General features: G+C 44.1%; 1 protein-coding gene across 2 annotated transcripts in view; it reads left to right on the top strand.

Moving 5' to 3' along the window:
- Positions 1-22,184, top strand: part of TSNARE1 (t-SNARE domain containing 1) — a 609,011-nt gene that overhangs the window by 518,432 nt on the left and 68,395 nt on the right. For both annotated transcript variants that reach the window (XM_034763709.1, XM_034763708.1), the window contains one exon: positions 9,052-9,166. In XM_034763709.1, the coding sequence (XP_034619600.1) occupies positions 9,052-9,166 (115 nt within the window). The remainder of the gene's footprint in view (positions 1-9,051; positions 9,167-22,184) is intronic.

Raw genomic sequence — 22,184 nt, 5'->3', positions numbered from 1 at the left:
AGGGAAGTGGTAGCATCTCCGTCACTGGAAGTTTTTAAGAACAGGTTAGGGAAACCTGTCGGGGATGGTCTAGATTTACTTGATCTTGCCTCAGCTCAGACAGCTGGATTAGATGACTTCTCAAGGTCCCTTCCAGCCCTACATTTCTCTGATTCATTCCAAGCAAGCTTTTGAAACTCTTAGCAACAAAGATGTTTTCTTTGCCCTTGCAACTGTGTTTTCTTAATAATTTCCAGGGTGTAACTCACTCCTCTGGGCCCAGTGCCTCAGCAGCTTTGAATGGTTCTAATTGCTTAACTATCTATTGTGGCATAATTAAAAAGCCTTTTAACATTTCACGTCCCTCCCACAGATAAATAGTTTCCAGCCCGTAAGATGTGACCTACAGCTTCTGCTGTGGAACATTAAGGCAAAGGATTCTTTCAGGCTCACAGCAACAGCAACATCCACCTCTCCTGTCACTATAAAGCACTTTCTACTCATGTCCCTAAATAGCCTCACTGACTTCTTCCCTGATGTTTGGTATTCACTGTTTCAATAGTGTGTGTAAAGGGCACTGTCGGGCTTAAAATATGTCCTTACCTGTAACGTTACTAATAAATCCTGAGATTAAAGCAAAAATAACTGCTATAATCAGTAATTTCTTACAGGTTTTTTTTTTTTTTTTGCATTTTTTTCCTCTTGTAATATGATCAAAAGATTTTAGACAGTTTCATCCTGCACATCTTGCATGATACTAGAAACAGCAATTAAAATAGGCTCAAAACACATTGGACCAGGACCACAGCTAGTGCACACAAGCGGATCAATGCTTTTCTACACCAGCCGAAGATCTGGCCCATCTGCTCTCCAGACTAAGCTGGGTGGTGTAGGTAGTTCTGCCTATAATTAAGGTTGCCCAATATTTTCCATGATAAGGTCCTGTTTTTAGCTGCTTAAACTTTGCCAGACAATTCAGGCTGAAATGTTCCATACTAGGCATCTGCCTAAAGAGATTTGTTTGGCTTGGTTGTTGGTTTTCTGTTTGCTGTTTGGTTTAGTTTGTTTAAATTTCAGCTAAAATGATTCAGGCACCTTCAAGAACAAAATTAGGGGGAAATGTGGTGTTTTCCCTTGTTACAAACGCATAGTACTGTTTTGTTGAGAAGCTGTAGTTCCTCTGTGCTTTGGAACAGTGACTTGAAATTTGGCAGTGGGATTGCATTAGTGTCAGGGATGTGCCTTTTGCCATTCCATTGAACAATTGACTGATTTCTAAACCTCCAAAAATTCTAGTTTGCACATGCTCATTGGAGACTTGTTAGATTTTTGGCAGCTAAATTCTCTGAAATTTCCATCCGCATTGAGCATGCTGTATCCCCTTACAGCTTCTACATGCAAACTGGACGGCACATGCCCCAGAGAGCAACTGAGTATGCTCCATCCTGGGGTTGTGGGAGTTGAGCAGCAGGATTTTTCCTGAAATTGGTTCTCCAGGCAGCCAGAGGATGCAGTTGCACCAGGCACAGGCACTGAAAGTGGGAAGACTTGTCTGTCCTATGCTCTCAATGCTTCCTCTGCTGGCACTCAGGCAGGTTGGAGGAGAATGAGGAAGGCGCCTGACTGGAATTAGGGTTGCCAACTGTCTATTCACACAAACCCAAACACCCTTGCCCCGCTCCCTGCCCTGCTCCTTCCCGAGGCCCCGCCCCTTCCCCACCCCTTCTCTGAGGCCCCGCCCTGCTCACTCCATCCGCCCTCCCTCCATCGCTCACTCTCCCCCACCCTCACTCACTTTCACCAGGCTGGGGCAGGGGGTTGGGTTGCGGGAGGGGGTGCCGGCTCTGGGCTGAGCCTGGGGCGGGGGTTGGGGTGCAGGAGGGGGTGCGGGATGCAGGCTGTGGGAGGGAGTTTGGGTGCTGGAGGGGGCTCAGGGCTGGGGCACAGGGTTGGGGTGTGGGAGGGGTTGTGGGCTCTGGCCAGGCAGCGCTTACCTTGGGCGGCTCCCGGTCGGTGGCACAGTGGGGCTAAGGCAGGCTCCCTGCCTGCCCTGGCCCCACGCCACTCCCAGAAGTGGCCAGCACGTCCCTGAGGCCCCTGGGGCAGGGCAGGGGTCTCCATGCGCTGCCCGCACCCCAAGCTCCTACTCCACAGCTCCCATTGGCCAGGAACTGTGGCCAATAGGCATTGCAAGGGTGGAGCCTGCCCTGGCCCCGCTGTGCCACCGACCAGGAGCCGCCTGAGGTATGCGGGGTCAGGGGGCTGTGTGCACTGCTCCTTTGCACGTCACTCCCGGAAGCAGCCAGCATGTCCCTGTGCCCTTTTGGGGATGATGGGGGTTCCATGCGCTGCCCCTGCCTGCAGGCATTGCCCCCACAGCTCCCATTGGCTGCAGTTCCCGGCTAATATGAGCTGCGGAGTCAGTGTTGAGGGCGCAGGCAGCGCGTGGAGACCCCTGCCCCCCACAGGGGCAGCAGAACGTACCAGCTGCTTCCGGGAGCAGCGCGGGGCCAGGGCAGGCAGGGAGCCTACATTAGCCCTGCTGCATCACCGGATATTTAGCGCCTAAAATCTCCCAGTTTGGCTTCAGTAGCCTCCGGGAGACAGAGCCAGATTCTGGGAGTCTCCCGGCAAAATCAGGAGGGTTGGCATCCCTAGCTGGGATGTTGGGGTAGAGGTGGAGAGGGGGTTGCAGGAACCCTAGAGTGGGAAGGATTAAGGGATGCGGAGGAGGTAGGGCAGGAGGCAGAATTACCACTGGCCAATATTTGACCAGCCTGGCAATTTTTTTATGGATTTGCCCGATGCCAGAAAAATAATTTAATCTTCCGGGTTTTTTTTTACGTGTGTCTAAAGATTTACATTATTATCACAGTACATGGGGATATCTAATGCTAAAAATCAGAGGGGTAGCCATGTTAGTCTGGATCTGACATGCATCTGACAAAGTGAGTATTCACCCATGGAAGCTTATGCTCCAATACGTCTGTTAGTCTATAAGGTGCCACAAGACTCTTTGTCGCTAATGTTAAAAGTTTCTATGTCCAGCTAAAGATGCTGCAGTGTTCCCACTTCCGCAGTTTAAGTGATGATAGATCAAAACTGTTGAAAATACAAGCAGCTGTCTGCCCACCAACACGCGAGCGGACCGCACAGGTGTGTGAGAGAGAGTTTGAGTCTCTATAAGTGGCTGTTGAAAGGGGGGTTGCGGAGTTACATTGTGGTTGGAGGTTGGGGTTGCAGCAGGCTTGCCTGCAGGAGGGTGGTGGTGCTGGGTTGTTGGGGTTTTTTTGCATTTCAAAGGTGTAACCTTAGCTGGGATGCAGGGAGTGAAGCTGATTGGAGCAGTACTTTGAACATATAAAGGGTTATAAAAACACTAAATTCACTGAAAAATCAGGCCCTCGGTGTCTCAAATTGGGCTCCTCAAATTAGTGGCCGCTTTTGAAAATGTTGGCATCAATCTGTGGCTCAGTTAAGCCTCATCTGTTAAGTGGAGATAGCTTCAACCTCTCACCTCACCAGGGTGTTGTGGTGATTAATTAATTAATGTTTGTGACACACTCGATTACTATAGTGAGAAACGCTCATGAGGAAATGAATAATTTTGTGTTCAGTGCAGGGTTTGGATGGTGTGAGGTAAACCAGGCCACCTATTGAATGTGAAGGAAAAAAATATTGAATAAGTATCCGCTTAGTGAATGGGGTGGGGGTTGTGTGGGGGAAAAAAATATGGATCATGTAATGCATACGCACGAGGGGATGAAGTATGGTAACATAGGCAACCTGAATTCTGGTATTTCCTAACTATTAAGTGATTTGCAAGCATAACTTTTTTCTGACGTAGGTTTTTTCTTTTTTGTAGATGTAATAAATAATGTGCTCACGAGCTAGCACAATACTACACTGTTTATATTGCAAATGTTGTAGGGATTAGAAATTGGGGCTATACCAGGAACCATGGGGTCTGGGTTCTGATAGACCCAGTGCAAGATCTTTTAGGATGGTCAAGGGAGAAGGAATGGAGCAAAGGATAATGGAGTAAATAGGGGATTCTCAAGCGGAGTTTTAAATAGGGTAAATAGGAGATTTTGCTCTGAAGAAGAGTAAAAGTCACATTCAGATTATGTGTCAAGAAAAAAGAGATGCGGGAAATTGTATATCCTTTGGGTTGGGATTGAACATTAGATTCTATGTGTATAATCCTGGCCCCACTGATGTCATATGGGAGGTTAGGTCCATCAATAGCTATTAGCCTAGATGGGCAGGGCTGGTGTCCCTAGCCTCTGTTTGCCAGAGGCTGGGACTGGGTGACAGGAGATGGATCACTTAGGGATTGCCTGTTCTGTTCATTCCCTCTGGGGCATCTGGCACTGGCCACTGTCGGAAGACAAGATACTGGGCTAGATGGACCTTTGGTCTGACCCAGTCTGGCGTTCTTATGTTCTTTTGCCATTGACTTCATTGTGGACAAGATTTCATCACAGGTCTTCAATCATGAAGACTATGCCTCAGTCCCTTGGTGGGGCTGGACAGCCTGAATAAGACTGAATGTCATTTCCTTTGGCTACCTGCATTATGGGTTAAAGAGACACCTTGCAAAAGAAGGAATTGGCTTGAAAAAGTAATTGCGGCTTTCATTTCTGCGTTGCATTTACTGAGAGGTGAACTGCTGATGTTCCCAAGTAGCTGAGTGCTTTGTGGTGTAAGACCTCTGGAGAGCCTGCCATTCCTCCGTTACCAATCGAGGTCAATGGCATTGGCTGCTTTACAGCAGAATCAATAACAAAAATACAAAGGTTTTTCTTCACAAATGGGCTTTTTTGTGTCCTTTCCATTACAGCCTCCAGATAGTGAGAGAGGCGGTTAGGAAACTGGCATTCAGTAAGCTTCTAAGTTAGCCAGTGCCATGCTGATATTGTAAGGAGAAAAGGGAACTCCTTTGTTAGCCTAATGGAGAAGGTACAAGGTCCTCACTTAAATCATTGCTGATTGGCCTTAATAGCACTGACCTCAGCTGTTTCCATAGACAGTTTCTCACTCAAACCACTCCAGCCTCTGATGTCACATGCTGAACTGGTTCAGCTCTGATCCAGTCTGAGAAATCCTCCATGGAAAGCACAGATGCTGCAGGAACTGGAGTTGGCGGGTTACCAAGTAATATTCTTCCCTGTGAATAGGTGTTGAACAAAAGACCATCACATGCGATAGAGAGCAATGTGCTGAGAGAGGTGCCATCTTTGGGATGTAAAACTGGCGTGCTGATGTATCCTTGGTGACCAAAAATTTATGATGCTTTTTTAAAGAGCAGCAGATTTAGTTCTAGTGCCATAGCCATATTCTAGCCTGAGTACTTATATTCTGCTTGCCAATATAAGTTCATTTGGGTATGATATTCTTCACTTCCTTTCCTGAACTATTGTGAAATGTTCCTGTTCCTATTGAACCCAGAGGTGGTTGCATTTTGGGGCATGTGAAGGGATTCCAGTATATGGCTTTACAATTGTGAAATTCCTGTGGATGCTTCTGGATAAAAAGTGGTATATGAATGCAACATATGCATATAGTATATTATTTATCCCTACTCAGGTATTCTATGGCATGCTAAGTTTTTTGAATGGAGACTGAAATACAGATGAAAAGTGCAAATTGTCTTTGCAATGGAATGAACTTTTGCCTTAATGAAAAATGAAAGAACGAGATGAGGAATTAAGAGGAAAAGGCTGTAACACCTAAAACAGATTATAGAAGCATGTAGGAGTGACATGCTAAATCCATAAAGTGGTGATATAAAGAGAACAGGAGCCATTATTGTAATTTGTCAACCAGGATAGAACTTATAAAATGTTAAGTTAAATATTAGGATAAATTTTAAGGCCTTGCTCCTCCATTGCCTTACACTTTTATGTAGCCATCTCATATGGTCATGTTTTTCACTCAGATTGCACCAGTGAAAATTGGTAAATTCGGCTCTGCAAACTCCACAAACAGTTGAACAGTGAAACAGCCAATCTGAAATTGCCATTGAAGCTGATATTTAAGGCCTTTGAAGCTCACTGTTAGTACTGTTTAAGAATAATGAAGTCAATCCTGCTCTAAGCTAAATGGCCCACTAGCATTCCCTACTGATGCAAAAGAGGCTTTGATTTTTAGAACCGGACAAGAATTAGTCATTTCAAGATAGTCTTTGTGATTTTAAGCAGAGGCAATGCTCCCTTTTTGACTTGAAATTACTTAAGGCTAAAGGTAAACAAAAGGATGCAGCAGACCTTTTATCTCACGTGTGCCGCTCTTCAGAATGTATTTGATTAAGTCCCCCCTTGGAAGTGAAGCTTCAGTCATTGAAAAGGGGAAATGGACTTTAATAGGTGGAAAAATTAGTTAAAATTATAGTGGATGATGACGGGAAGAACCAGGGCCCACTGGCATTCTCCTCATTATGATCACGGCAAATTGACTGACACACATATGCCGACATGATCATAATATTCAAACCGGACTGGGAATGGCTGAGCCATTACAAACATTGACTCTATCTCCCCTGGTAAGTATTCTCACACTTATTATCAAACTGTCTGTACTGGGCTAGCTTGATTATCACTTCAAAAGTTTTTTTTCTCTTAATTAATTGGCCTCTCAGAGTTGGTAAGACAACTCCCACCTGTTTATGCTCTCTGTATGTGTGTATATATAGCTCCTCAATATATGTTCCATTCTATATGCATCCGAAGAAGTGGGCTGTAGTCCACAAAAGCTTATGCTCTAATAAATTTGTTAGTCTCTAAGGTGCCACAAGTACTCCTGTTCTTCTTTTTTCTAAATAATTGGAGAACCACTGATCTAGTTTTAAATGATAGCAAATGCAATGTAATTCAGGTATGTATGGTGCAATGATGCCATGAGCAAAGAACTTAGGGGAATTTGTGCTGACTAGGAAGGTGTTTACAGCACTGACCAGGAAAGAAAGTAGATGACAGTACACAAATTAGCTAGCTCCTTTATCCCAAAGTGCAGCAGTAGCTGAAAGAAAGGATTGTAGATATATGTAGTTGCTTGATTATGCCTAGTTGTTATTATCTGGGCTGGTGAGCACAGGGCTGGAGGAAAGTGCTCACTCTCTCTGGCTGGTTCTCAGAGTGAGCGGCGTTATACTATGTGAGCTATGTCGGGGAACTCATTTAATGTGGTTTTATATAGTGCATCCAAGAAAGAGCTTTGATTAAAGTGAACCTATGATTCCAATGGCTTTATGGAAGTTCCATTATTCTATCCAGTTAAACAGGGAATGAGGAATTACCTCATGAGAGAGAGGTTATAAATAGATTTTAATATGGAGATATATCTATCTCATAGAACTGGAAGGGACCTTGAAAGGTCATTGAGTCCAGTCCCCTGCCTTCACAGCAGGACCAACTACTGTCCCTGACATATTCCCCCCCCCCCGATCCCTAAATGGCCCCTTCAAGGATTAAACTCACAACCCCGGGTTTAGCAGGCTAATGTGCAAACCACTGAGCTATCCCTCCCCCAAAGATAAAGGTGATATTACAGCTGTGGAAGATACCAGGTAAATCTAAAAACATAAGAATGGCCACCCTGGGTTAGACCAATGGTCCATCTAGCCCAGTGGCCTGTTTTCTGACACTGTTCAGTACCAGATGCTTCAGAGGGAATGAATAGAAAAGGGCAATTTATCTAGTGATCCATCCCCTGTCATCGAGTCCCAGTTTCTAGCAGTCAGAGGTTTAGGGACACCCAGAGCATGGGGTTGCATCCCTGACCATTTTGTCCAGTGGCCATTGATAGATTATCCTCCATGAACATATCTACTTCTTTTCTAAACCTAGTTATGCTTTTGGCCTTCACAACATCCCCTGGCAATGAGTTCCACGGGTTGACTGTGCATTGTGTGAAGAAGTACTTCCTTCTGGTTTTTTTAAACCTGCTGCCTATTAATTTCATTGGGTGACCCTGGTTCTTTTGTTAGGTGAAGGGGTAAAAACATTTCTATATTGACTTTTTCACACCATTCATGATTCTACAGAGCTCTAACATATCCTCCCTTAGTCGTCTCTTTTGTAAGATGAACAGTGCCAATCTTTTTAATCTCTCCTCATAAGGAAGCTGTTTCATACCCCTAATCATTTTGTTGACCTTCTCTGTACTTTTTCCAATTCTAATATATCTTTTTTTGAGATGTGATGACCAGAACTATACGCAGTATTCAAGGTGTGGGCATTCTATGAATTTATATAGTGACTTTATGGTATTTTTTGGCTTATTATCTATCCCTTTCCTAATGGTTTCTAACATTCTGTTAGGTTTTTTTTGACTGCTGCTGCACATTGAGCGGATGTTTTCAGAGAACTATCCACAATGACTCCAAGATCTCCTTTTTGAGTGGTGACAGCTAATTTAGACCCCATCATTTTGTATGTATAGTTGGGATTATGTTTTGTAATGTGCATTACTTTGCATCGATCAACACTGAATTGCATCTGCAATTTTCTTGCCCGGTTACCTCATTTACTTTTGCTTTAGACAGAAGTGGACGTCAAGGTTACAACTTCCAGGAGCAAATATCTGGCTCTTGACCTTAATCTGAATGGAAATCAGAATGCTTGGATGCTGAAAGCATCTTTGCCGGCCTAAGAAGTGACCTGTATTTTTGCATGGCTGGGATTATTACAAATTTGTGCCGAGACAGCCTCTTATCCTGGCAGTAGGAAGGTAGTCTTGACCCCTTTCGCCAACCACCCAGCACTGCCCAAATCCCTCAATGAAAGTGATGGCAATAAGTGAGTGTCAGCAGGTAATGGCCTGAGTGGGAAGAGCAGTGGGTGAGGAATATGGCTGCGAGTTTCAAGGGAGCATTTTCCCTGAGAAGGGTGCACAGAAGGGTGGATCTGCACTGAGGAGAAGGCATGTCTTCTGTAACCTAGCATCCTGCGTGTGACTCAGCCAGTCCTGGATGTGGAGATCAACGTGCAGCGAGATTTCTTCACAGACTTTCTCTGCATCGTTCAATGAACACATATATGTATTTATTTCTGTTTCCTTTTTCTCTCTTAGCAACGAGCCAGGAAGATGAAGTGTTGCCTTCTCTCTGTCGGAATGGCCGTTCTGCTGGTTGTTGTCGTAATTATTGCAGTCTCCGTCAAACACTGATCCCGCTGAGATTCTACAGGTGGGAGTTTGTATCTGACTCTTTATCATGTCATATGGATGAAGGATGGGATAAGTGGATGGCTCAGGGATGTGGTGATGACTAGAGTGGTGTATCTCTAATTTGTTGGTTCATATCCAGCCTTCAGAAGTTAGATGTGACAATCGTTACCCTCTAAAGGATGCTGGGGGGGCTAGGTGAAATGTGTGAGTGGTCAGAGTCCAATTGTCGGTAGACATGTGGAAACTTGTACTGCTATTTTCTATTCTGCACCCATGCTTTGAAGAAATTGAGGCACTCAGACTCCAGTGCAGTCTTCCTGGCATCTTTCCCTAACTTTCTATGCATGCTGAAGCCTGTTCGGTGTCTGGGCCAAGCTGAGATCGGCCCTTGGTGGGCTTGCAGAAATCTCCCCCTCACTTGTGCAGCCCGTGTGAGGAATGCCACAGCCATGCCTCCTGCCTCCTTCCGTGTCAGGGGAAGAATCTGCACCATGGATAGACCCTGCACAGTGTGTACACCTTAAGAGACACATCACTTCCTGAGGCATCCACCCTCCCTCCCCCACTCTTCCTGGTTCAGCTGGCTCTGCATTCCCCTCCAAACAGGGCTCTGTCTAAATTGCACAATTTATCTCTGGCTTTTTTTTTATTTCTTATTTCTCTCTCTCACATATAAACAAACGGCACAGGCCAGCTTTTGATCAGGTATGCCAGCGTAAATCTGGCAGAACTCCAGTGACCCGAATGGTGTTAGTCTGGATTTGCACTTGTATGTCTGAGAACAAAATCCAATCCCATGGGCTACTTTATGTGAGTATGTAGTGATGTTAGGGGTGTACAAAATCAAACATCCTCAACTCCTGGAAATCACAAATCTTATCAACCCGTGGCTAAACCCGGAAGCATTTAAGGACTACGAGGGCATGTCTACACTGCAAAGAAAAACCTGCGGCTGGCATGTGCCGGTGGGGTTTGGGCCGCGTTGCTGTTACATTGCTGTGTAGACATCCGGGTTTGGCCTGGAGTCCAGTCTCTAGGACCCTGCGAGGTGGGAGGGGCCCAAAGCTCTCAGCTGGCACGGGCCAGTCGTGGGTTTTTCTTTGCTGTAGAGATGTACCCTGAGTAACACTTTATTTTGAATCTGTTAGAGTGGTGCAGTCACAGAGCCAGAATAACCTAATGATAATGAAAAGCCCAGCAGGAAAATGAGAGTTAATCTTCTTTTCAGAATTTCATGTGTTTGGGGAGGGGATCCTAATGACTCAGTACAGGCCTCGGAAAAACTGAATACTCAATTTTCCCGTCATCCTTCAGTGGTCGAACAACTAACGACCTAGTACATAAAACACCAGATCCTCAACAGTGGCACCAATAAAAACATAAAAACTGGACTGGATTGTATTGGATTCAGCCTGGACATGTCCTCTTGACAGAACAAGGAGTAATGGTCTCAAGTTGCAGTGGGGGAGGTTTAGGTTGGATATTAGGAAAAACTTTTTCACTAGGAGGGTGGTGAAGCACTGGAATGGGTTACCTAGGGAGGTGGTGAAATCTCCTTCCTTAGAGGTTTTTAAGGTCAGGCTTGACAAAGCCCTGGCTGGGATAATTTAGTTGGGGATTGGTCCTGCTTTGAGCAGGGGGTGAGACTAGATGACCTCCTGAGGTCCCTTCCAACCCTGATATTCTATGATTCTGTGATTCTCTTATTTCATCTCACCTGAGACACGCACCAACATGGTAACGTAATGACATCTTACCTTTATATGCCACTTGTCATGCAGAAGGATCCCAAAATGCTGTACAAACTACTCATTTATATACAGGTATCACTTTACCCACCTCTAGGGAGAAATGCATCAGCTGTCTTTTTCCATGCCCAGCAGCTCTGCACAACAATTCAAGGCAAAAACTGAAGTATCTAATTGAGAGACAGAAAATAAATACTCCAATTTCAAGGAGGCGAGGACACTGAACCTAACATCCCTAGACTTATAGAATGTGCTGTGAGATCTATAATGAGGACAACTAGTTAGGACTCCAGTTTTACATTTCATCAAGGAGAGGCTACAGCATTGGGCTCCTGAGTTTTTGCTGGACCATGGCTTTATTGCTGGTCAGTGGGAAAGTAACTGCCTGCTAAATCACTTTTGATTTTTCTCCCATCCTGGTACTGATCAGGCCAAATATCCCTAGCCTTCAAGTTCACATCCCAGGATGAAATACCTTAATGTCACTACACAGAGAGTCCCCAGACCCAGCTGATCATATTTTGGACCTAGCTAATGATTAATTTGTAATAGATTTTTTTTAATTAATGATTTCAGCAATCCTGATACCCCAAAAATAAAGAAAGGTCCTTATTACAAGGAAAAAGGAGGTTGTTCTTTCACAAATCAGATGTGAAGCAGGTACAGCAAATCCATTCCTTCCATAGGATTCATCGTTTGTTACTTGAAAAATAAACAAGAGAGTGGCTCTTCTTGTGAATTTCCTAAGTAACAGTGGTGCCATCGATTCTTCAGCTCAGTGCGCTCAGAGGGACCAGCTGTTCTTATGAAATCTCCAAGCCCTATCCTAAGTATGTCACTTCATCCCCTGAGGCATTCTTGACTGAGGATGGAGAGAAAAGCATCCATTGCATCCAGTGAGGTTATGGAGAAACTCCTGGAGATGTCTGTATGTTTTTTTGTTTCCACCTCGGGGATTATGAAGTAACAGGGCATTTTGGAGTCAAATTGCTCATCATGTAACCATGTTGCAGCTGCTCTCTTAGCCAGTCTGGTATAAGTCACTGAACATCTTAAAGGGATAGTATCCTGCTGACAGTCCTAGAAATCTCCCTACGTTAACAATGCCGTTGCTTAATAATTGTTAGAATTCCTGATCCTGGAAGCATATCTCCATTGGGTCTCTCGTCCTTACTTATACACAAAGTGTTTCCACCTTTGGACTCAGACCCAGAGTCTAGGATACTTCATGGGCAAGCGGGTGCAGAAAACCAAAAGAACAGAGAGAAAAGCTACTAAAATGATTTGAGGGCTTGGAACAAATGCCTTACAGTAAGGGCTAAAAAGCTCAGTCTGTGTAGTTTATCACAAAGAAGATCAAGAGATGATTTGATTATGGCATATCCCTTCATGGGGAGAAAACACTGGGCACTGAAAAGGCTCTTTAACAGAGAAAGGCATAACAAGAACTGATGGCTGGAGCTGAAGCCAGGCAAATTCCAATTAGAAATAAGGCACACAGTTTTAACAATGACAGTGATTAATCATTGGAACAAACTACCGAGGGACATGGTGGATTCTCCATCTCTGGATGTCATCAAACACAAGTTGTTGGGTCAGTGCATGGGTAACTGGGTGAAATTCTATGAACTGTGATAGACATTAAACCAGACTAGGTCCCTTTAGCCTTAATCTATAAACTTAAGAGGATTTGGATAGAGGTAATTGTATAAAAGAGCCCTTCACTTCTCAGTTGCTCATTCATATTCAACTTCAGTCAGTCAAGACTTCAGTGTTGTTGCCATCTGATGGCAGCTTGGTGGCCTATGTGAAATCAGTCCTCCAAGTGCCCTACATCCGTATCTCTTATCATGGCAACTGTTACCCTCATTAGCAGTCTCAGTCAACTCTCTATTTCTTGGTCTAGTCTGTTCCTCTCTGTGCTTGGGAGCCTTGCTACGTAGTTCAGATTCAGATCTCAACTTTCCCAAAGTTTAAGGGGTGGTAAGATCTAAAGATTCAGGCGCTTCTGTACTTTTAACTAATTGAGACACCGCCTTAAGGGAACCGTTCAGTGAAATACCTAGTGCAGTTTCTAATTCCTTTCCCTCCAGTCTGGGGGCCCAATTCTACATAGAAGGAGAGAATCAGGCCCATAGGGGTTAACCATTCCCTGAACAGATGGTGCACTCTCTTACTCACTCTCTCTCAGCTTAAAATGAAATAACCATCAGATCAAGCTGGAGAAATTGCTTTGACTTGGTTTTCTTTTTTTCCTTTGCAGTCACAGTTAGCCATGTCCAGTCCATTTAATTGGTGCATTCTGTGACAAAGTGCTTTATCTCGCCACTCCAAGAGGACATACACTCTAGCAGCTTGTTTGATACGTGTTTTGTTTTGTTTTTTCCTCATGCTTTCAGGTCTTGGCTATTTTCTTTAGTGCCTTGTTGTACTCTGTTATGCCCCTCTGTGCTCTACACCTGGTCTCCTGACTGCAGTGGGAATAATAAAATCCACAGTTTTAGTTCACAGCCACTGGGTCTGATCTGAGGACCATAGGAATGCCTCTATCAAGGGCTTCATGCTGTATAGCCTAAGCCACTCCTCATCTCAGAGCCTGATTACTAAGCGTTGGACCCAACACACCAGGAGAGATTTCTAGACTACTCAATTTTGCTAAATCAGCCTCAGAGAGCCCTACTTGGTGTCATTAATACTGAACTTTTCCGGTACACTGGAGGACTTTCAGAGACAATATACAGTACCCTGTGGAGCTGAGGGAAAGGGATTTCAGGGCAGGAGACATCAGTAAAACACCAGTGAATGTAATTGGAGACTCTTTCTATGGGGATTATATATACTGTTGAGGACACAGATGGCAAAACTGACAGCTGGCATTGGTGTTCTGTTAGCTCCCAGAACATGGCGCTTACAATGCCCTCTCTTCACCAGACTGGCCACCCTCGTGACAGAAATTCTGTGGCACGTTCCGTGTGTTTCTTGCACTGTGCCATCACGTTGCGGCCGCAACAGCAATTCCTGCCCAAGAGGCAGTGTGGGATGTAGCAATACATCGACCTAATGAACATTGAAATAAGGGCAAAACACGGATAGCTTTGTTCCATGGAATTGCTTTTTGCTTTTTAAATTGATACCATGGGGGCAGCTTTACTTATTGGCTCTGCTTTTACCAGTGCACTGTACATTTCTTAGTGGTCATGAGAGAGGCCCAATTTGCAGTCCTGTATCAGTCTCAAGAGTCACAGAGGACGTTGTCATATTTGCTAGCTGCCAGTCACAGGACTGAATTAATCCACCCTGTTCTCTGAGCTGCCTGTGTCATTTCTTCAGGAAGTTACAAAGGAGCCAACAGTCAATAACTTTGCAAAAGCTCTTTTGTTCTGGAAGTGATTCTCCTTTTTTTCATCAGGGTATATTCGATATTTATAGTCTCTTGATCTATAATTAATGTTTCAGATCCTGAAGTCCTTACTCAGTTTTTACTCTGGCAAGATTATTGGGCCAGATTCTTACACTGGTTTATATGAGATCAGAATCTGGCTGTCAGTTTCAGAAGGAGTATTGATGGAGTTTTCTGAAGACTTCATCTGATCTTGCTGCTTGTTGCCTATGCTCCTCTGTTTGTGACTTCACAAGTATTTCCATGGCCCCAATTGCAATGTCACAAACAGAAGCATCTGACTACAGCTGGGCAAAGGTTTTTCACTTTTTTTTTCTGAAATATGCTTTTGCGGGGAAACAAAAATTTGAAATAGTCAGAACATTTCATTTTGACTTTTTGATTCAAAACAGCGTTTCAATTTTAAATCAGGCCAGTTTTTTTAAAAAAGGGTGGAAAAATATCCTAAACAGCCAAAATCAAAATTAAAAAAAGTTTTTTTTGAATCAACTGAAATGTTTTGGTCAACTCAGTATGAATCAAAAGTTTAAAAAAATTGTTTTGGTTCAATTCAAAATATTTAGGTCGATTTGAAAGTATTTTTTTTTCAAGTTTTCTGATTCAACCAAAAAACTTGAAAAAATGTGGTTTTGGTTCAAATCAAACTGGATTTTATTTTGATTTTTTCAGTTTGGCCCCAAAGCAAAAAATCTGTTATTTGCTGATCTCTACCTATGACTTCAAGGGCAGGACACCTTGAGCAAATTAAATCTTAAGAAACAAGATCCTACTTCATGCAAAATTCCTTTTAAAGTAATGTACAAGGGAGGAAAAATACAAAGACCCCATCATATGTAGGCAGACTTATTCCTAAATAAATTTTGCCATAATTCACAAGTCATTTCTTCCTCTTAAAGGGCTTAATCTTCAAACTGCTGAATGCTTGAACTGAACATCAGAGGGGTAGCCATGTTAGTCTGTATCCACAAAAACAATGAGGAGTCCAGTGGCACCTTAAAGACTAACAGATTTATTTGGTCATAAGCTTTCATGGGTAAAAAACCCACTTCAGACAGATCTAACTGAAGTGGGTTTTTTACCCATGAAAGCTTGTGACCAAATAAATCTGTTAGCCTTTAAGGTGCCACCAGACTCCTCATTGTTGCTTGAACTGAAATCAGTTGTAGGCATTCGTCACCTTTCATAGTCCAATCCGAATCTTGCGTGGCATCTCTTTTACAATCTGTAGCATAATTCAACATTTCCCCAAGGGCTTCTAGTGCATGTTTAATCTGAGAATCTCAAAGTGACTTGTGAACATTAATTTAAACTTGGCAACACCTCTAAGCATTTGCCATTACAGCCCATCTCTAAGCATCCAGTGAAATACCCTGATTTTCAGAGGTGCTAAGAATTCAGTTTACATTGATAGCAGTAGGACTCACAGGTCCTTGGCCTTTAGGATCATGAGGTTTTTGTATCCCTTACATATATTTTTGTTATGATACTTCCAGATGTTCTTGATATCCATATAAATACGATTCCTTTTTGAATCTTGTTACATTCATGGCCTCAGTGACTTCTTGAAACAATGAGTTCCACAGTTTATTCAGACATTGTGTGAGAAAGTATTTCCTTTTATCAGTTTTGAATTTGCCACCTTTGAATTTAATGAAATGTCACTTTGTTCTTGTATTATTGAAGTAATGTCCCCCGCCCTCCCCTCCGTTGTGCTTAAATTATCTCTCTACCTGCTTTTTCTGTCTTGGGTTGTCCAAGAACCACGGAAATCCTTGAGTGCTGGAGGTGAAGTGGGATGGAAGCAGATGCAGCAGACAGGGTCTAGTCATTGTGATTCACTGATTCTTCTACTCATTGGTTTAAGTGGGTTTGGGAATTTGGTGGAGCCCCGGATTTTTTGATATCACAGTGATAGCATCCCCTTGCCTGGAGAAAGGGAGAATTCTGATTGCCTCCTGAGAGGGGAAGGACATGGGCATAGCTCTTGTGTCCACATTCAGTCTCAGTGTCTAAAACAGAGGATGCTGGCTCTGTGTGTGGGTGTGGAGAGAAGGTGGAGAAGGCAGCAGGTAGGCAGGGTTGTGTTATTCTACCTGAATCCTTTCCTGCATGAATATTGTCTCCCAAAACAATGAACTTGTGAATGTCATACTCCTGTCAGGCTCAATCGGCTCCCTGGGGAAATCTTTGAGGTCTTGAGGCTTTTGTGTGTGGAACACAGAGGAGAGGAGGAAGAGGATGCTGACTTAAAAGATCTAAGGGGAAATATTAGCAAAATCTTTGTTTTCCCTTGTTATATTATTAAAGATATTTTTCTGAATAACCTTGAAATACAATTTTAAAAGTGTAGCCTTTAATGCTAGACCTTTGGGGATGTATTTCCCATTGCTACAGCAAGGCGAGTGGGGTTATTACATAATTGTGTCTACAAACTCAGCTGCAGAGAATATATAAGTATCTGGTTATTTTCCCTCTGTGGACAAGGTTGCTAGTGCATTAACAGAAGCCCTGAAGAGGCTGGAATGCCCAGCTGCTCTGTCTAGTGATCCACATAAGAATTAAATAAATGTCTGTTAGGATAGGGGAAAATAACCTGTTGGGCTTTTTCTGGACCAGAATCTAATTAAAGGATGTAGCAGGATTTCTCTGGAAACAATTGGTGACAGGAGAATTATTTTGTCATTGCTGATAGAGAAACAGGTAAAGAATATCTTAGAAACACCACTCCAGGGTTTGTAGTGAGTCGTGAACAATTACATGTTTTGAGGGTGGGGACCATGTTTTGGATTCCACAATGTACTGAAAATACACCACGGCAGCCATGTATACTGTCAGTTGTGTGTCTCGAGGTTCACCAGCAATTGTGGAGATGGATGGTTTTGTGCGCACTCCCCTATTTCCTGTCCATCCACCTCTTGCTAAACTAGTTCGCTCAGTCTCTTACAAATGGGATCTCTCCAGAGGTCAGGAGTGTCCCATAAACCAGATTGTCTCAGAGCATGAACCAAACCTAGATAAAGAGATGTATGCTCCTCCTTCTCATCTCCAGCTGCACTTGCAGGCCTCTGGGATCCTTATTGCCGAAAAGAGCCTCAACTCGTAGAAGAAGTTAGAGAGTTGGCATTATGTGACAAGTTGTCTCTCCATGTTCCACCAGCAAGTGCTCTGTGCACTAATTCCCATGTTTCTTCCTCTGAAGCGTTGTGGGAATGTTCTCAAAAGAAGTCTAGGGCCATGAATCACGTTAGTAAAAGGTAGGACTAATTCCCGGTGTGGGCTGAGCCGTTTAGAGATAATGGAAGAGGGGCACTAGAAATGGCTGTCCTGCTTACGGCTGCAGTCCAATTCAGCACAGACCGTGGGTTTAATAATGTATCTTCGGGCAGGGTGTGTGTGAAGCATCCCGAGCTGTATGCATTACATAATGTACAATGTTTATGATTTTGTTCCACTGCCTCAGAATCTCATTTGGACACTATCTTAGCATGCCCAGAAATGTCTCCCACACTTTTCCCATGCCTATCATGAATAACTGTATTATCAAGAAACTTGCAGGAGGAACGCTAGCAACAAGCCTCTGCGGTTTCATAAGCTGGCCAAAATGCAGACCCTCCACACTTGAAATGGCCTGTTTATAAATACTCAGCTGTCCTAAAGAAGACGATGCCTAAATAGATACATCTGCAACTGTCAGGTTACTGAGGGCAGTGTGAAGTCTCTGCCACTGGAGAATCAATTTTCCAAGCCTGCTTTGGGCTACTCATTCTTCCAGTGTTGTTTGTGGTGGGTTCAGGTGAGGTTGAATCATCATTTTAACACACAGTGCCCCCTACCCCTTTGCACAATATTGTGCTAACCCTGAGTGTGTCTAATTGCTACAAGCTACAGCAGATGTGGAACACAGCATTGCTCCAGCTTTTAAGGCTTTGTATGTTTAACACGTAAGTTTTGCTGTGAATCAGAGAGGGGAATTCTCAGACTGTACTTCACTCCTTTTGTATTGTCTCAAAGACAGTCAAAATGAAGATCTTATACCAAAACCCGCCTGATTGGTGCATTAGAGAAGACTAGGGTTCACCTCATCACCAGATTATCTGCTCCACTGGGTGTGGTTTGGTTTGATTTTCTTTTTCTAAATAAACCACTCTCCATGTGATTCTGAATTGCCTTCATGGTCAGTGGATTCACGCACAAACCAAATCTGACTCAAGTATTCATCCCATGCCAGCTAAATAACCAGGAGAAAAAATTACCTTTTAGGTTTTCTCCAATTCTGTCTGCGTAATGAAGATCTGGAGATTGGTAATTAGGGAGGGATGAATCAGAATTGTGCCAAATCTTTGCCCCAGACCTGATCTAAATTGTTTTTAAGGGTCAAAAACCTTTTCCCTGCTGATATAAACCTTGTGGTCCAGAGCCTCAGCTGATGTAAATTCCCAGGGTGAAATCCTGGCCCCACTGAAGTCCAGTATAAAAACTTTCATTGACTTCAACGGAGTCAGAATTTCACCTCTACTACTTTGTGGGCTTGCTCAGGCCTAGGGTGACCAGACAGCAAGTGTGAAAAATCGGGACAAGGGGTGGGGGGGTAATAGGAGCCTATATAAGAAAAAGACACAAAAATGGGGACTGTCCCTATAAAATCAGGACATCTGTTCACACTACTCAGGCCAGAGACATTGTGATCCTTTGGCTTTACTTTTCAGTGGCCCAGTCCTTAGGTAGTATGAATGGAAGCAGCGCCATTCAGCACTGAAGTTAGGCTCATTTTCACAAGGTGAGGCTCTGGCCCAGTATTTCACAACTTCAGCTTCTAGTCCTGGCCTACGCTCGGAAGAAAAGGAAATTATTTTATCTTCCTCTGAAGTGTCTGGCACTGGCCACGGTCAGAGACAGGATGCTAGAGTAGTTTATCCATCACCCTGTGCTCCTGTGAGATGTGCCAAAGTTTTCAAACAGCAATAAAAAGAGAACCAGTCATTCTCAATCGGCTAGAAATGGTCGTTTCTCATCTGCATGAAGAATTTGGGATTCTCTTTGTTTTCTCTGGACCAATTTTTCCTTTCCTGTGTTGGGGCTTTCAGAAAAGGATAGCCAGTTTCTGGGGGTGAAATCCTGACCCCACTCAGTGGCAAATCTCCGATTGAGCTTAATGGGGCCAAGATTTCACCTGATATTAAAATGTGAATCGCTGCTGTCTTGTTAGCCTTTACACAAGTGGTGCCGGTTACATATTTCTCTCCATTAGTAAATTCCCATGATATTTGCTGGCTTTCTAGACTCTCCCTTGTCTCCTAGACTCCTTGGAAGCTGTACCCCATTTTCCCTCAGCAGCAATCAGACAAGGACCATTGCTCATACTACAGACATAGCAGGACGTGCTTTCTCAGCTTATCGAGTCCCTGAGGCTGGGACTGCCCTGCCCTGCTCGATAATTCTGTGACTAGAAGTAAGCTGTGGTTGCTCCACTTCTGTAGGATAGCAACTTTGCAGTCACCGGGCCCCTGGAGTGGTTGACCCCATCCCTCATTTACACTGGGTCACTGTCAAATTTTGAAGTCTCGGTGAGGCATTAGGAGCAGGCGGCGGAATGATCTGAGTGCGGCTTGTCTGGCTAAACTCACGGGTATTTATGAATCCGCTGACATCCCTATTTTCCCGATGCTGTAGTCAAATTGCAATTCGGTAGAATTGCCTGTTGTTAGAATTTCACTTTACCGAAGCCATCCTACTAATTCTTCCCTGAAACCAACATGCGTACGCACCAACAACCTGATGCATGTTAGCTATAAAACACTTGGGTGGGAGGGGAGGAAAAATCCACTTCTATGACTGTGATGAGGGACAAACATGGTGATTGCTTCAATTACGGCGAGGAATTAAATAGCCTGGAGTTAATCAGCAGCCAGATTTCACTTTCATTATCATTTGCATGTAGCTGAAGGCCCAAGTACAGACAGCTAGAGCCTCAGGCCTGTTTTCGGTATGTTCATGTGCACATGGGCGCCTCCTTTGGAAATAGGCTGGCTTGCAAAAGAGCGTGGCCTGTAGATATGCAGATTTATTGCAGAAATAAACACTGTTGATTCAAAGTGGCTATTACAAAACAATGTGTGTTGTAGGCTGATTTACAACTGGAGTGACCTGAGCCCTGCGTGCACGTTTTCTGTGTTGGAATGATTTCTGTGCATCAGGTATCAGGGCATTCTTTTTCTTTTCCATGAATGGTAGAGAAGGGCTGTCACTGGCGCCCATCCTCTTACAAACCGATCAAAGATGAGAACAATGGTTTCATTCCCGTAGCGAGACAGAAATCCCCTCTTCTGGTAATCATTGCTATTGTTTGACTTAAACATGTGCTTATCTGACAAGCTGTATGTGAATGCACAAAGATAGAGAGCAACTCATCTGGTATGCAGGTAGATGAAACCCTTTCCCCCCACATCCCTCCATAGTTTTCCTTTGAACACTAGGGTGGGATTTTCAAAAGCACTTAAGTGACTTGGGAGCCCAATTCCCACTGACTTACAATCGTGAGTGGAGAGGGGAGCCTGGCGCCATGCTATGGAGGTCAACAGGATCAGCCTCTGAAAGACCAGTAAGGGGAACACAGGCCAGTTGAGGACTCTCTACTGAGAACACGCCGCTTCCAGTCTCCAGATGTTTAAATCGAGGGAGATATCAAAAGGGTCCCCGCTGTCCCTGGCTGCAGTAGCAATGTGATCGTTGGGCTGCCAGGTGTCCTACATTTCACGTTTCAGAGTGGTAGCTGTGTTAGTCTGTATCAGCAAAAACAACGAGGAGTCCTTGTGGCACCTTAGAGACTAACACATTTATTTGGGCATAAGCTTTCATGGGCTAGAACCCACTTCATCAGATGTATGAAGTAAAAGATACAGGAGCAGGTATAAATACATGAAAGGATGGGGGTTGCTTTATCAAGTGTGAGGTCAGTCTAACGAGATAAATCATTAACAGCAGGATACCAAGGGAGGAAGAACAACTTTTGAAGTGGTAAGAGAATGGCCCATTACAGACAGTTGACAAGGTGTGAGTAACAGTAGGGAGAAATTAGTCACCCATCCGGCAGCCCTGTCACGTGTTCTTGCTGCAGAGATCTTGTGTGTCCAAGATCCGAGAGATTGGTGGTGCCTGCTCTGCACACAGCCAGTCACCCATGCAGCCTCTTTGTTTCCCCTCTTGTTGTGCCCCTGCTGGGAGGAGCAGGCAGTGAGAAGTGAGGGCTCTGATTCCAGACTCCCTCAGCAAGGCACCGCAACCTCAGGCTTCTCTCCAGCATTCCTCCCCCGCTCCACTAGACATGCTACCCCCGCCTGAGAGAGCCTCTGAGGGCAAAGTAGCCCTACCATACATCCAAGCTTATGGACCTATGTAAATGATTTATAATTATCCAAATTAGCTCATATAACTCATACAATGATACGTGGAGCTGCCCCAAACTTGGCATCCATGAGGAACTGCCATTTAGAAAGCAAGGAAGATTTAACGGCTTAGCTAGCAGAAGTCTGCATCATTTACCATAGCTCTTCGTAATGTCTTTGGGCTTGTCTGTGCTAGGAGTTAAAATGCTTTCAGCAATCAGTTTGGCTGATCACAGTTCACCTCAAGGGTGGACACGATGATTGCAGAGAATGGATGGGCTTCTTTTTCAGGCCCACCAGTTCGCCAGAGGAATGGCAAATACAAAGTGTTTCTCTCGCCGGGAATCGAGAAGGCGTCGTCATTCTCTGCAGGCCCCTGGAAAGAGACTGAGCGTTGAACCCAACTCCAATACATAGCTACTGGGAAAGATAACTGCACTTACTGTGATGACACTTTGTGTCCACAGCGAGCAAAACGATTCACCAAAGTGGGTAAATGTCATAATC

This window comes from Trachemys scripta, chromosome 2, assembly GCF_013100865.1.
Source record: "Trachemys scripta elegans isolate TJP31775 chromosome 2, CAS_Tse_1.0, whole genome shotgun sequence".
Lineage (NCBI taxonomy): Eukaryota > Metazoa > Chordata > Testudines > Emydidae > Trachemys > Trachemys scripta.
The sequence above is the reverse complement of the archived record's forward strand: the minus strand, read 5'-3'. Positions and strand labels throughout refer to the sequence as shown.